General features: G+C 39.5%; 1 protein-coding gene across 3 annotated transcripts in view; it reads right to left on the reverse strand.

The window, feature by feature from the left end:
* Positions 1 to 253: 253 nt before the first annotated feature.
* Positions 254 to 15,463, reverse strand: part of PRORP (protein only RNase P catalytic subunit) — a 115,611-nt gene continuing 100,401 nt past the window's right edge. For all 3 annotated transcript variants that reach the window (XM_046652901.1, XM_046652900.1, XM_046652902.1), the window contains exons 6-8: positions 5,157 to 5,305; positions 2,035 to 2,230; positions 254 to 659 (exon numbers count right to left, since the gene is read on the reverse strand). In XM_046652901.1, the coding sequence (XP_046508857.1) occupies positions 528 to 659; positions 2,035 to 2,230; positions 5,157 to 5,305 (477 nt within the window). In that variant the 3' untranslated portion in view covers positions 254 to 527. The remainder of the gene's footprint in view (positions 660 to 2,034; positions 2,231 to 5,156; positions 5,306 to 15,463) is intronic.

Here is a 15,463-nt window from a genome sequence, read left to right on the forward strand (position 1 = left end):
GTAAAAGTTGCCAATAAGCCTTTGATATCTTGGCTGGTTTATCACAGAAGACCATAATTGATTAAGTGTGGGTGGGAGATAATGTGTAGAGGATGAGATGATATCAGAAATGGGAGAAGGGGGTTAGAAACAACCCAGGGCCCAGAGCCGGATGGATTGGTTCTGCTATTAGTAGACCCGGAAGGTGAGGTTAGGAGGAGCAAAATGGATATCTGAAGTACCTGTCGCTCAAGTAAGTGGAATGGCTGACCAAATGGGAGAAATGTAGGCTTTATTCTGCACTGAGTTCCCCAACTCTGGATAAACCTCCAAAAACAAACGTTAGCGGGAAAAATGTAACTGGTTGTGAAAAGATATTATCGTATTTAATTAAAAAATCAATTTGTTGACATACAAACCAACTGGACCAAACAGGATAAACTGGATCAAACAGGATGAAGCAATGCTTTAAACAAGCATTGACTTAAGAGCTCTGATGTCAACCAGGAAGGCAGCCAAACACAAATTTAGCACAAGGGTAAGAGTCTTTATGTCTTTCGGTGAAGGCAAAGCCATTTGGTTGGTACTTCATAGGAATACCTTTCCACCAGGTCTTCATCATATGGTATGTGCCACGAGTCTCCAGTTGTTTGCACCACTGTGTCATGGCTGAGAATACGCTGTTGAATTAAAAAGGGAACCAAACATTGAGAACAACACTAAAGGGTTACCTGGCCATTTCCCTTTCCTTTCTGACAATGTCTCCATTTGTTTCAGAGGAGTATTCTCTGTCTTACTTAACAATGGATTTTTTCAAAGAGCAGCTAGCTCTGCAGAGATGAACCCTAGTATTAGGAGTTCCTTTTTTGGGGAGTTTCATTTTTAAGGTTAAGGATTCTCTATAGGAGCATTGTATTTATAGGATACAGTGTTCCTTTTGTTGACTTTATTGGTTTTGTATATGAGAGAGAAAAGTAGCGAAATAGTATAACGAATTCCTGTGTACCCATAGCCTAGTTTCAATCATTATCAACTCATAGTTAATCTTATTTCATCCATACCCCACCCACTTCCTTTCCCAAGCCCTCCCCATCCCCAAGATTATTCTGAAGCAAATCTCAGATATTAGATCATTTCTTTTGTAATATTCAGCATGTATGTCTAAAAAATAAGGACCTATTTTGTAAACACAAGATCAATACCATTATTACACTTAAGAATTAATAATTCCTTAACATTATAAATTTTCTACTGTTTACATTTCCCCAATTATTAATTGTGTACATACATTTTACAGTTTGTTTGAATAGGAATTGAAATAAGGTTATTACATTGTGACTAACTGAATTGACTCTTAATTCTCTTTCAGTCTAGAGCTTCCCTTTCCAACTATTTTTCTTACAATTTTTTTGTTTTTGAGGAAACCAGGTCAGTTATCCTGTATCATTTCCCACAGTCTTAATTTTGCTGACTGCCTCTCTGTGATATCATTTGATACCATATTTCCTATAAATTTGTTGTTTTGTATGTTTTTTGACCATTGGACCATATTTACCATTGGCTAGTTTATTTTTCTGTATTAACTTGCCTTTGGAGTTTCTCCCTTTGATTTCACACGAGAGGCATCCTTGTAGTTACAGGTATCTAAACTAGAATCAAAGGAAACTGTGCCATAGAAGTGGATTAAACAGGTAAAAGGAGTAACTTAGCAGAAGTAGCAGTATGACAAACCACAGGGATAAGGAATTTTGAACTACTGCAAATCAAGAGGAAAATATAAAACACATGAGGAGTTGTAATTGATGACATAATTGAAGTCACAATTGAAGACATCCTAGGTGTTTTCAATATGTCAATTAATGTGAAGTTGGCCTATGAAACTTTTCCTCTGGCAGACTTTCTGTGTCCAGGAATTCGCTAATTCCAAACATCAAACTAAAACTGAGGAAAATAAAGCATTTAGAACCTTCAATTAGTTGCAGCATTCTTTGACTATGCCACATTCTTACTATATACTTGACTCTGTTGACACTGTGTAGAGAACAGGTAACATACCTGAAAGGTTATTTTTGATCCTGGAAGCCTGTTAATAATTGCCAGCTGATGTCCCTGCTGCCACTTAAAGAACAGGCGTTGGGTCTTGGCATCAGGTAGACAGGCTTTGTGGTCCCGCATCAGATCTTTTGTGATAAACTTGCAGTGGTTCCCCGAGTGCAGAGTGGCATACAGAAGGAACGGATCATCCTCCGAGCTGAGCCAGGCATAAGACAGGACACAATCAAGCGCAGCCCAGAGCGGGTAGAGGATAGCACTCTTCACCATGCTTTTTACTTCCAGTCTACTTTCCTCAGAGGGGCTCTGCATTCTTAACCAACATGATCTCAGTGATTCTTATGAACCATCTGCAAGCCCTTAGCTGGTAGGCAACACTATCTAGAACACAGATGGAAAGCTAAGGGGAAGGAAATGCTAATGCTAACTCTAACAGCTCAACTAGGCTCTCCCACTAGAAGGAAGAATTCTAAAAATAATTCTCTCTTTACACTCAAAAGTTGTTTCTCTGTGTTCCCAGGGCATTTTTCCTATTTGCCTCATCCACCAGACAGCACACGTTTTCTCCCCTTTCCTCACTCAAATTCAAGAAACACTCATAATACTAATAGGGCAGGATGACACTTTCTTGCAAGCCACCAAAAATAATGGGCTGCCCTCAAAGCTGAAACTGGTATCTCAAAGCAGCTCCTGGGAGTCACATGGCTTAGCACCTGAAGGCATCTCATACTTTGAGAAGAGCCAGTGACTCAGAGTCTCCAACAGACTCTCAACTGTCAGCACTTACCACCTTAGCACATGTGCTGTAAAAACGGCAGTAGCTACCCTGGCTCAGGAGATTTGGACTGCAACATGTGATAGGTGTTAGGCCTCGATCCAAATGACCCAAAGTAGGACCAGTTAACGTTTAGTTTGTACTGGAGTATTTCAAGTGAAATGATAAAATTACTGGAATCTGCCTTAAAAATCTCCAGGAAAAATGTGGGGGGATATATGGAACAAGATTAGCAAAATGATGGTAATTGTTGGAGCTGGGTGACAATTATGTGGGGATTCACTATACTATTCACTCTAGTGCATGTTTGAAAAGGCTTCTTTGGCACATTAATGGAAAATAGAGTTAACATTAAACTTAAATATTCAAATCCAAAGCCATGGAAGGTCACTGAATCAATCTTTACAACTACGTTTGGAAGTTTAGCAGATGCAATAAATACAGGCCCCAAACCAAGCATGAAACCAATTTCCAACAGGCTTCTTGGTTATAACATTTTGCATTTACCCAATTCTTCCACCTAAGAAAAATAACGATGATAACAGCAACTAACATATGCTTTCATGGACTTGGTGCTGTGCCAAGAGTTTTACATGCATTATTTACAGGTATTATCTCATTTAATCTTCACAACAACCCTATGAGGATTACATATGAAGAAGATGCAAAGAAGGGCAACACCTTCCCAGATTGGAAGTGGCAGGGCCATGATCTGAACCTGGGTAGACTAATTCCCAAGCCTGCACTCCTAATGTCTACGCCGTGTTGTCTAAAGTGATTGCATGAAGAGCATTCTTATTGTCTTCTACTCCTGGACACATGGAAATACGCACCCCCCCCCCCCCCCCCCCCATTAATAAATAAAAGGACTTAGCTAAAGCAAAAAGGGAAAAGGTTAGCTAAAGAAAAAAGGTTTGGGATCTGAATGAGGGGTTAGCCTTCTGCTTCATGCATCAAGAACCATTTTACTTTTCTAAGAACAAATGATTTGGGGCATACTGACAAATCTTGAAGTTATCACAATCAACCTAATGAAACCTACACTTGGGGCTAAGGCACACACATTGTCCATGCAAAATTGGAAATAAACTTTTGTCAGCATAAATAGTATGAAAAATGAAAAGCCTGTTTCTATGTGCTGTTGAAGATCTGTGCTCCTGCTGATTAGCTGCTTTCGTCTTTATGGACGCTGTACATTTTGTCCCTGATCATGTTTTCCATGTTCCTTTGGCTCCCTGGGAAGCTGGGAGCATCACTCCCTTTATATTTAGAATAAAATCCAGGCCCCTTGCTTGCCCATCAGAGCCCACAAGGTCCTCGGTACTGTGGTTCCTGCCTTCTCTCTGCCTCAGAAGCTACTGCTTTCCTTCTTGTTACAGCCCATTTACACTGGCCTGCTTGCTTTCCTGAAACATGCCAAACTCATTCCTGCCTCACTGCTTTTTTAACACTTGCTGTTCCTCCACCTGGATGTTCTTCCCACCATTTCTCCCCCATTCTCAAATGCCTCACTCCTTCCCTTCAGATCTGCCCCCTCCCAAAGGTCTTTCCTGACGGCTCCATCCACTACCCTCTGACCTACCCTACCCAATCCCTTTCTATCTACTCATTTGGGCTTATTGTCTTCAGAGCACTGATCACTGCCTGCAATTACAGTACCTGTTTATTTGTTTACCTGTTTACTGTAAACTCCAAGAGGGCAGAGACTTGCTCTCATTTACTGCTGTTTCTCCAAGAACACAGAAGTTGCTCATATTTGTAAAGTAGTTCTTAAATGATCTATTCAGGACTTTATGACATGCATTCTGTGTACTAATTTCACTTCTGACTTTATCTTCCCCCCATTTCTCCTTTAACCTCATCTATTTAAGTTTATCCTGCTGTAGAAACTGTATTTTTGTAAACTGCCTCAAGTCTTAGTTTTTTTGAATGAGGCTGAGTATATATACATACAAATTCACTTTAAAAATGGTGAAAACAGTAAGCCAGACAGAGAAAGACAAACACCGTATGATTTCACTCATATGTGGAAGATAAAACAAACACATGGTTAAGGAAAACAGATTAGTGGTGACCAGAGGGGAGGGGACTTGGGGGGAGGGCAAAAGGGGTAAAGGGGCACATATGTATGGTGACAGATGAAAACTAGACTATTGGGGATGAGCATGATGCAGTCTATACAGAAACTGATATATAATAATGTACACCTGAAATAATAATGTACACCTGAAATTGCACATTATAAACCAATATGACCTCAATAAAATAATTTTAAAAAATGCTGAAAATAGGTACTAACAAGCAGATGACTGGAGCTTAGTGTAATTCGCCTATTACCTTCTGTACTTACATGTTGTCAGCAAAGAAACAGCTGGCTTGCTTTTGCACCATTTCCATCTCATCTCTTCTCCACCGGGAACCCTGCCTCAGCATGTGCTTCCGGCCCAGCACCAGCAGTCGCAGATTCTGCTTGGCTAGTTGAGAGACCACATCCAAGAGCTAAAAAACACAAAGCCAGCCCCCAAGAGGGTCAAGGGAAGAACCTCAAGTCAGTGGAGTGATTCTTCCAGCTGGTAATCTCAATGGTGAAGCACTCTTTTTCTGGTAAGAGGTGAGAAAACAGTCCTTAAAATAACTTTCCATCTTTGTAAGCCCGAGGAAAATGCTTCCTTATTACAAATTAATGTGTAACACCTGCCCAATGGTCAGGCTCCACTGGATCCAGGAGGGTTCTCTAAGCATAGACTAGATGAGTTGTAAACTGTGTTCCCTCGAGTCCAGTGGGATATAGACAGGGAGGCCAAGGAGAATGGGGTTTGGATCCTATACATCCCCATTCCAGTTTCAACCAAAACAGCTCAGCTTCTGTATGTTTCTATACTGCTATTCTGCATATATTTTCATTTGAATAAAGGGTTTACTTCTTTTTTCAAAAGTTTGTAAATGGCTGGACTAGAGAGTGACTTTTCGGCCGACTTTTCCATGTTATGATTCTGCTGAGATTGCTACCTTTCACTGAAATCTCTTTTTCCTCCCAAAGGTCTGTCAATATCCATTCTGTAGCCTATTTCGTCAGTGAATTTACCCCCATTCTCTCTACATGTCTTGTGTGCACAGGAACTCCTCTCAAAACTCTAGACTTGGACTTTTAGTAAATCTAGTCACTTTGGTGAGCTTGCCTACCTACGTTCAATCTTTCATAAGGAAAAGTCCATATAACTTTCATGTACAACCTATTAAACTAAGCTATAAAGGGATATATTAAGTAAAATAAAAACTAATGAAAAATTAAAACATGTTATATAATAGTGTATCAGAAATATAAAAGTTCTTTAATTTATAAGAATTGCTGAGCCTACAAAAAATCAGAAGTTGAAAGTCATTGAAGAGATCTTTAATTTTCTTGGGTATTGGTTGGAAAAGCCACCGATTTTAGTCTAGCTTCCCCTTACTCATAATTTCTTCCCATGTATATTTTCAGGATATTACTTAAAATTCTTTAATCAATAAAATTTCATTTATTTGGTTAGTTGTCAAATATTGCTTTAGCACCTTTTATGTCTAATATACATGTAGACTCTCTGACAATCTAATAACGAATTACTAAGGGCTGAATTTTTTAATTACTGCTTAATGCTTTGGATTTATATTGTTTTTTGTCCATCCCACTCCATTACTAATCTTATTACTTTAGGAAACAGTTGTTGGTTTTATTATCCCTAATTATTAGTTCTAGAATTAAGACACAGAATGGACACATCTTGCCCACGGAATGTGAGCTAATACTCAAGCAGAGAAGTATACCAAGAAGTGTGTGAGGACTCTAAACCCAAAGCTTTACAACTAGTAAAATATAATTCTTTCCTTCAAAGCTAGAAATAATGGCTTCTGTGTTCACTCAACAGTTATTTCCCAGGCCTTGCTATGCATAAGGCACATGGTAAGTACACAGCCCACAAAATTTTAAAAGACATGGTCCCTGCCTTTACTGAGGGAGTGTCTAATAATTTTCTTACCCAACTATTAAGCCTAGGAAGACATATATGCGCTGGCTTTACATATATTGGATGGTTAATAAACATTTTCTGATTAGCTGAAGAATATGTCCACATCTATTTTTATCCATCATAAAAGTAGCTCATTATGGAAAACTTGAAAAATTTAGACTAGAAGAAAGATGAAAGAAGAAGCCACTCATATGTCACTACCCAAAGACTGTTAATACGTATTTATGTCTTTTTATTTTATGCATTTTTACATAATCTTATAAGCTATTATTTTAAAAGTTAGGCTAGTAATAAAAGCAAACGTCTACACTAAGAAAGTTTGGTTCATGGATCAAAACACCTCAAAAGACATTGACAGTGCATCTCCTTCAGAATGCACTTATAACACTCCTTTGTTAAAGTTATGCTGAGATTACAGATTATTTTCAATGAGCCCAGATACAAAATGGCAACTGGATTCATTAAGAGGAGTGACAATTACTTTTTAAAATTTCCATATGAATTCCCACAAAGTTACTGTAGAGATATAAAAGAAAATTTCAAACAAAACCAATTTTTGATACTTATTACTTAAGTTTCCATGTAACTGGGAAGACATGGCTTAAAGAAAAACACAATTGGGTCTTCATATCTATATCCTACTTTAGATAAATGGCCTTGAGTTTACTAATATTAAATTAAAGATAGGGGCCCAAGGAAGGGTAGAAAAGGCTTAGCGTGGACTACTCTGGGGCACCATCTTGTGGCTGAGATGTCTCTACTAGCAGCAGCTCTCTGAAAATGGTGCAAACAAAGGAAAATAAAGGAAGGAAAGATGAGTGTACAGAATAAAGGCACTGGCCTGAAACTCAATGACAGTCCAGCTATGAGCGCACTCTCTCTGGGGTAAATTCCAAGGCTGGATCCAGTGGGTTGGGTGAGAGTCATAGGTATACTCAGAATAGTAAAGAAGAAGAAAATTCACCTTAATTCTATGTTAGATCAAAAATAAAACTGGGAGGAATTTCCACTTCTGGGAAGATGGAGTAGATGTACTTTTCCCTACCTCTCCCACTAAGTACAACAAAACCCCCCTGACATCATATACAAAACAAACATAAGAAGACCTTGAAAGGTAGAAAGAAAAAGGCACACTGGCTAGGGACCTTGGGACAAGACGAATGACAAGTTGGTGAGTTCTTTGAATTTTCTTTTTGCCTCATATATCCTAGACTTGGAGCTGAAGAAGCCAACAACCTGGAAACGCCAATGCATGCAGACAAAAAAAGACCAACAAAGGCCTATTCTTTCTAGCCAAAGGACCAGGAAAGAGGCAGTCTAGCAAGACAGAAAACTTGTTAAAATGATGACTCCTGCAGACTGTGATGTTATATATATATATATATATATATATATGTAATACCTAGAGCACCATTAAAAATGCTATACAAAGAGATACACTCAAAAACACTATAGATTAAAAATAAAACAGAGAAAACACTATAGATACATAAAAATGGAATTCTAAAAAATGTTCAAGTAGCCCACAGGAAGGCAGAAAAAATTAAACAGAGAAATGAAAAACAGAGATGGCAGAAAACAAAAAACAAAATGGCAGGCATAAGCCCTAACATATCAATAATCACATGAAATATAAAGGGTTTTAATACATCAGTTAAAAGACAGAGGTTGGCAAAGTGGATTAAAAAACATGACCCACCTACTCTATGCTATATAAAAGAAACTCACTTCAAATATAACAATATAAGCTGGTGGAAAGTCAAAGGATGGAAAAAATTATATCACGCAAACATTCATCAAAGGAAAGCTGGAGCGGCTACATTAATATTAAATGAAGTAGACTTTAGAGCAAAGAAAATTACCAGAGACACAGAGGGACATTATATAATGATAAAAGGGTCACCCCAACAAGAAGACATAGCTATCCTAAATATGTGTGCACCAAACAATAGAGCTTCAAAATATACGAAGCAAAAGATGATAGAACTGAAAGGAGAAATAGACAAATCCACAATTAGAATCGAAGACTTTAACACTCATCTATCAACAACTGAGAGAAGAGCTAGACAGAAAATCAGCAAGTACATGGAAGAACTCAACACCACCATCCATGTTCACAGATTGGAAGACTCAAAACAGTAAAGGTGTCAGTTCTCCCCAAGTTGACGTATGAGTTTAATGCAATTCCTATAAAACTCCCAGCAAGAATTTTTTTGTAGATTTAGACAAAATTATTCTAAAATTATATGGAAAGGCAAAGGAACAAGAATAGCTAAAACAATTTTGAAAAAGAAGAATAAAGTGGGAAAAATCAGTCTACCTCATTTTAAGCCTTACTATACAGCTACAGTAATCTAAATTCTATGATACCGGTGGAGGGATCGACATACAGATCAGGAGAACCGATGACCCAGAAATAGACCCACACAAATAAGCCAAGGAAAGATAGCCTTTTCAACAAATGTTGCTGGAGCAATTGAACATCCATCAGTAAAAAAGGAAACTCCACCTAAATTTCACATTTTATGGAAAAATTAAATCAAAATGGATCATGGACTTAAATGTAAAATGTGAACTATAAAGTTTTAGGAAAAAAAACTAGGAGAAAAATCTTCATGATATAGAGCTAAGCAGAGTTTGTAGACTATAGTCCATAAAAGGAAAAATTGATAAAATTTAAAAATGTTTGCTCTGTGAAAGGCCCTGTTAAAAGGATGAAAAGACAAGTTAAGACTAGGAGAAAATATTTGCAAACCACATATTCAACAAATAACTAATATCTAGAACATACAGAGAATTCTCAGAACAACAGTTAAAAAAGCAAACGATCCAAATGGAACATGAGCAGAGACCCTTCACTGAAGAAGATATACAGATGATAACCGAAGAAGATATACAGACGATAAATAAACATATGAATAGATGTCCAACAATATTAGCCATCAGGGAAATGCAAATTATAACCCAATGAGGTATCACTACACACCTATCAGTCTGGCTAAAATAAAAAATAGTGATAATATCAAATGCTGATGAGGATGTGGAGAAACTGAATCACTCATATATGGCTAGTGCGATTTAAAATGGTACAGCCACTCTGGAAAACAGTTTGGCAGTTTCTTATAAAACTAAACATGTAACTACCACCCCACTGAGTTACTGCACTTCTGGGCATTTATCCTAGAGAAATGAAGACTTATGTTCACATAAAAATTTGTACACAAATGTTTACCTACTTAGGTTTATTCGTAATAGGTAAAAACTAGAAACAATGCAGATGTCCTTCAACATGTGAACAGTTAAACAAATTGGTACATCCAGACCTTGGAATACTAATCAACAATAAAAAAGAAAAAACATTGATATTGCAACAACCTGGATTGTCTCCACAGAACCGTATTGAGTGAAAAGAGCCAAACATCAAAGGTTATATACATCAAAGGTATGATTCCATTTATATTACATTCCTGATATGAGAAAATTATAAAAACTGAGAACAGATTAGTGGTGGCCAGGGGGCTAAGGAGGGCTGGGGTTGGGAGGGAAGTGGGTGTGGCTATTAGAAGGCAACATGAGGGATTCTTGTGATGGAAATGCTCGTTGTCTTGACTGTATCAGTATCAGTATCCTGGTTGTGATATTATAATATAGTTTGGCAAGATGTTTCCATTGGGGGAAATCAGGTAAAAGATACATGAGATCTCTCTGTATTATTTCTTACATCTGCATATGAATCTAGAGATATCTCCAAATAAAAAGTAAACAAACAAAAGAGCCCCCCAAAACAAAAACAAAACCCCAAACCCACAAAACCTCAAAACCAAAACCAAACTGTACCTTCATAGGAAGGATAAAGCGGTATGTGACAAATAGCTAATGTGTACAGAATGGTCAATATCCCATAAAAGGCAACCCTTCCCTTGAGACGATAAACAGGGATTAGGTTTAAATGAGAGAGATGTGGAAGAGTTTCCTTGAGCTCAGGGCAGTCTTGACCAGAGAAGCCGAGATCCACTCTGGGCTGTTCTCAACCTGGAGGACCCAGAGATAGTAAGGACAGTTCTGGACTTGCTTAAGGGGTCTGGAATCTGGGCCACATAGTAGAGCAAAATAATCAATACAACTCATTCTAGAGAATATCTAAAATTCCAAATTGATTCCAGAACTCTGGGTACCCAGTACCTCAATGTTAACTTGGGATTGGATCTCACACCCCTTTCCCATTCCTCCCACATTGCTCCTTAAGATGTCTAAAGCACAATTCTCCAAAAACCAAGAGTAAGAACAAATTTCAGCTTAATATTTGGTGCAAACATTTTCTGGTTTGTGGTCCATTCTAATTTGCTTCATCTTCTGTAGGAACAGATAAGAGGTGTTTTTTTTTTACTCATAAGTGACACACTTACTTTTGGCATAAAACTGCTGAGAGGTAGTTCCTGAGCTTAGGGTAAAAATACATTTGGCAGGGCTATTTGCGTTAGAAATAACTGCGTAGGGATGCTCAGGAAGTAGAAAAGCTGCCTGGGAGGTGGGAGAGGCCAATGAGAGCAAGAGCTTTTCTGAGTAATCCTAAACAGCAGTGTAACTTCCTTCCTCTATTCTTAACTTTTTACCTCCCCCTCTGCAGTCTCTGGCACTTCCTGGGTTGTGTGGACTGTAGATCTTCGAAAACTCTAAAGCCTGTGGGATCAGATGTCTATAGATATTAGAAGTTCTGTGTCAGTTCTTCAGCAAGATAGCTATAATCAATATACTTCATATATAAGAATACTCACTATAGAACACCTTCATGAAAGAAAGTTTTGGAAAAAACACAAAGTCCATCAACAGATGAACAGATAAACAAAATGTGGTATACACATACAATGGAATATTATTCAGCCTTAAAAAGGAATAAAATTCGGACACATGCTACAACGTGGATGAACCTTAAAGACATTACTGTAAGTGAAATAAGCCAGACACAAAAGGACAAATATCGTATGATTCCATTTACATGAGGTACCTAGAGCAGTCAAATTCATAGAGACAGAAAATAGAATGGTGGTTGCCTAGGGACCCGTGGAGAGGGGAAGAGAAGTTATTGTTTAATGAGTACAGAGTTTCAGTTTGGAAAGATGAAAAAAAATGATTTAAAAAAGCTCATACATTATAATTGATTGATTGCAATTAAACAAATGTGGCTGTTTGTCTTATGGAATTTCCCACATTCAGATTTTGCTAACAGCATCCCTATGGTATGATGTTACACATTCTCCAGTCTTCTATGTTTCCTATAAATTGGTAGCTGGGTCTAGAGACTTGATCAGATTCAAGGGGGTTTTTTTGTCTGTGTGTGTGTGTGTGAGTGTGTGTGTGTGTGTGTATTTAACATTCCAGCCCTGACAAAGTAAAAAGGCCAGTTCACTCATCCAACATTAATGAGAACCTTCTCTGTCAGGCACTAGGCAGGGGTTTCTGGGGATACAGATATAAAGACACATTTATCCCTAACCTCCAGGAGTTTGCAGTCAAATGACTGTAATAAAGTGCTAAGAGGGAGCACAAAGGACAGGTCCGTCTATCAGACTGGTGGGAAGGGTGGTCAGGGAAAAGGGTGGTCAGGTCCACAGAGGAAATGACAGCTAAGTTGAGTCTGCAGACGAACTGTCCAGGCAAGGAATGGGAGTTTCCAAGGACAAGGAGCAGCATGTTGAAGGTGGGGGCTCTTTATTAGTATGCTGAATTCAAGGAACTGCAAGCTGTCAAATGTGGCTCAAGCATCCGTGTGGGAGGGTGAGATGGGGAGTGCCAGAAATAAGGCTGGAAATGAATGTAGGGGTCAGATCACAGGGGCCTGGTAAGTTGTGAGAAGGAGTCTTTTACCACCTGAAAGCAACGGGGGAAAAACAAAGGATTTAAAACAGGAGCGTGACATGACTACCAATTTAGAGAGAGAAAAATTGTGGACTGCAAGAAGACTGGACTAGAATAAGATCAAGCAGGGGGCTTCTGCTGCAATTCAGGTAAAAGATAATCAGAACTGAGGCACTGGCAGTAAAGATGGAGAGGAGAGAGAGCCCTCTGAGAGTAAAGCAGAACTTAACCAGACTTACTCATTGATTGGAAGTGGGAAACATGGAGCGGGATATACAAAGGAAGATTTGGACAACTGGATAGAGGATGATAGCAAGATACGGTCTATCAGAGGAGGAGTTCATGACACCGCCAGGTGGGAGACGTCCAGTGGGCAGCAAGTTATGAGACTCTACCATTTAGGAGAGGGCTTTGGGCTGGAGATAAAGATGTGGAGTCAGCAGGGAACATAAGATGGCAGGAGCCACCAGCGAGTAGATGAGGCAGAAGAGGACAGGATACAGACTTAGAAAGGAAGAAAGCCGAGGATGAAGTCTGAGGAATACTATTATTTAAAGGATAGAGTGCAACCTGGGGGGAGGCATTCTGAAGATGCCCTGGGGGGCAGGCGATTTCAGTTGGTTCCCTACACTCTATAGAAGGCTGCAGTTTGCTTTGTCCAGAGAGATTCTGTCTTACACGTGTGCCTCTATTTTGTTGACCAAAAATAACAATCAATTATGCTTTTCATTTCAGATACTGAGTGGTGTGGCCTCTTCAAAACCTCCAACCCCCCAAAAGCTTCATTGTAAAGGGAGGAGGTTTTTGGTTTTGTTTTTTAAAAGATGGAAGAGACTTGAGAATATTTATATTCTAATCAGAAAAAGCCAGCAACAAGGTAGAAGCTGAAGATACAGGCATAGAGGGGTAAGTGTTGGCACAAGGTCTGAAAAAGCAGGCAGAGAGAGAATCTAGAGAACACCTCTTGCTCTGAGATGGATTTGAGCACAGGCAATTTGGCTGGGTTCTGTGGTTGGTGCATGTACGTGTGGTGTATAGGTTGACATGTGAGGTCCTTCCTCGTGATATCTTCTATTTTGTGTGCAACAGGAGGTGAGTCACTGGCAGGGGGAGGGCAGAGGCGGTGGAGCAGAAGGCTTGAGGGCAGCAGAGGAGATACAGCCGGTGTGAGACTGGGATGGGGAGTCCACTGCAGACGTGTAGGGAGAGCAGGGGGTGTAAGCCAGGAGTGCCTCGAGGCAGCGGCAGCAGGCACAATGGGGCAGATTACAGCACTCAGCCTCCTGGCTGCAGTGCAGATAATGATCGCCCCTGGCTCACATTAACATTTGGTCAAAAGGCACTTTCAGGTGGAACCATAATCGAAACATCAGTCATCCAATATCACTCTCTCTATTTACTATTAAAGACACTATTTCAAATTTATGTTTACATCAGTGTAAGATCTGTGGTTTTGGGTTCTGGCCTGAGTCAGGAATTCCAAATTTCTATTTTATTTATTTGCTCAGATCTCTTTATTAATAAAATGTGCTTAAGGTACCACACCACCATCATCCTTAATGGTGGTATCATTTATCAAGCCATCATCAACAAAAGTGTAAAATGTCATCACTCACATACAATTTCTAAATGAACAGATGTTTGGAGAAAGGATCTCAAAACCACCTGGCTTTCAGGGCATGCTCTCTCTAGCAGTGTTTCCTCCTTTTCCTGACTTTAGGAAACAACTAGGGGCCTATTTGATAAGGTGGTCCCAGGAGGCTGCAGGTTAGTCCTGAAGCATGTTTCCTTCCTCAACCTACCCTCCACCTTCTGCCCAGCCTCCCCCTGTAATGAGTGGTGAGGGAAGGTGAGGAGAAGCAGTACTCATCTTAGCCTTAGTTAGGAACAGGCCCCTACTCTACTCAGCTAGTTAGAGCCCAGCACTCAGTGGCTAACGCACCTGGTGTCATTCCCCAGCAGCTTCTAATGCTGTTATTTGATGTGTGAAATGAATGAGTGTAAACAGTTCTTCAGGAACCACGGAAAGTGCCAAGATTCCTGCACTCAGCTGTGGACAGTTTTCTTCAAAGGCTCTGAGGTAGAAGGGGAGCTTGATTAAAGTAGAAACTGGTCTCTCTGAAAACGGTCAGCAGCTGTTACAGGTGCAAATTGCGACCGCGCGGGGTGTCTGAGGAGCACAGCGTCCCGCACTTGGCGGGTGTAAGCTTTTGGAGGCCTCACTTTTCTCAGATAAGCCAGGCAAGTGCTCACAGAGGGATGACAAGAAGTGATTTTGTCTAGGACCTGCCTCCTCTTTACACACACACACTGCTGTAGCGTTCAGCACTGAGCTGCCAGAGGAAAGCAGCTAAATTTTAAACAGAGTGTTGATCTTAAAGAGAATATTTTTAGTTATTTTTAAGTGGAGAGACTTAAAAGTCCATAAAAAACAGAAGAGAAATTCTTAAAATAAGCACAAATAGCCTGCCTCCTGTCCCACTATAAAAGAATACCAATTTCTAATGGCGGTCACACAGCTGTTTGCGAGGCTAGGCCAGGAAATACATGTCTACTGTTTATGCTATCACTTCACCAAACACAACCTCACGGTAACTTGAGGCTGGAACAGGGATGGATGGTGGGGGTTTTCCTATTTGAGTCTGGCTGAATTTCAGGATATGATGGGGTTAATTAAGTCAAAGGCAGACAGGAGAAAGCCAGAAAAGTAATAAAGATTCTTTGGATCCTTTTCTTTCATGTGCATTAATTAATTTTGAAAATTATTTTCCACAAACTAAGAGAACATGAAACC

The sequence above is a fragment of the Equus quagga genome, chromosome 2, assembly GCF_021613505.1.
Source record: "Equus quagga isolate Etosha38 chromosome 2, UCLA_HA_Equagga_1.0, whole genome shotgun sequence".
Lineage (NCBI taxonomy): Eukaryota > Metazoa > Chordata > Mammalia > Perissodactyla > Equidae > Equus > Equus quagga.